Genomic DNA, 376 nt, shown 5'->3' with positions numbered 1-376 from the left:
TTATATTTTTTTCCTGGTGAGGGACAGTGTTATTTCTTGGCTTTTTTTTTTTGTTTGTTTGTTTTGTTTCGTTGCCTCGGGTTTCTCTGTTCTGTCCAGATATTTCACTTAGTTCGCCCCTTTTTCTGCTATTTTCGTTGAGTTCGATTTTCCTTCCTCCCGACGCCCGTTCCCAGTTCCTCAGCCCCTTTTGGCTCTCGCTCAGCCGCTGTCCCTGTGCCCTGTGCCCGCAGGAGGATGTTCCCGTCGGTCCGGGTGAAGGTGAAGGGGCTGGAGCCGCTGCAGCAATATTACATCGCCATCGACGTCGTGCCCGTGGACTCCAAGCGATACAGGTACGGGTACAGGTACGGGGGGACGGGCGGGACCCCCCCCA

At 54.0% G+C, this 376-nt stretch overlaps 1 protein-coding gene across 1 annotated transcript in view; it reads left to right on the top strand.

The window, feature by feature from the left end:
- Positions 1-237: 237 nt before the first annotated feature.
- Positions 238-376, top strand: part of TBX22 (T-box transcription factor 22) — a 6,101-nt gene continuing 5,962 nt past the window's right edge. Inside the window, exon 1 of the mRNA XM_005423317.2 lies at positions 238-347. Coding sequence (XP_005423374.1) covers positions 238-347 — 110 coding nt within the window. The remainder of the gene's footprint in view (positions 348-376) is intronic.

Source organism: Geospiza fortis, unplaced genomic scaffold (genome assembly GCF_000277835.1).
Source record: "Geospiza fortis unplaced genomic scaffold, GeoFor_1.0 scaffold29, whole genome shotgun sequence".
NCBI classification, from domain to species: domain Eukaryota; kingdom Metazoa; phylum Chordata; class Aves; order Passeriformes; family Thraupidae; genus Geospiza; species Geospiza fortis.
The sequence above is the reverse complement of the archived record's forward strand: the minus strand, read 5'-3'. Positions and strand labels throughout refer to the sequence as shown.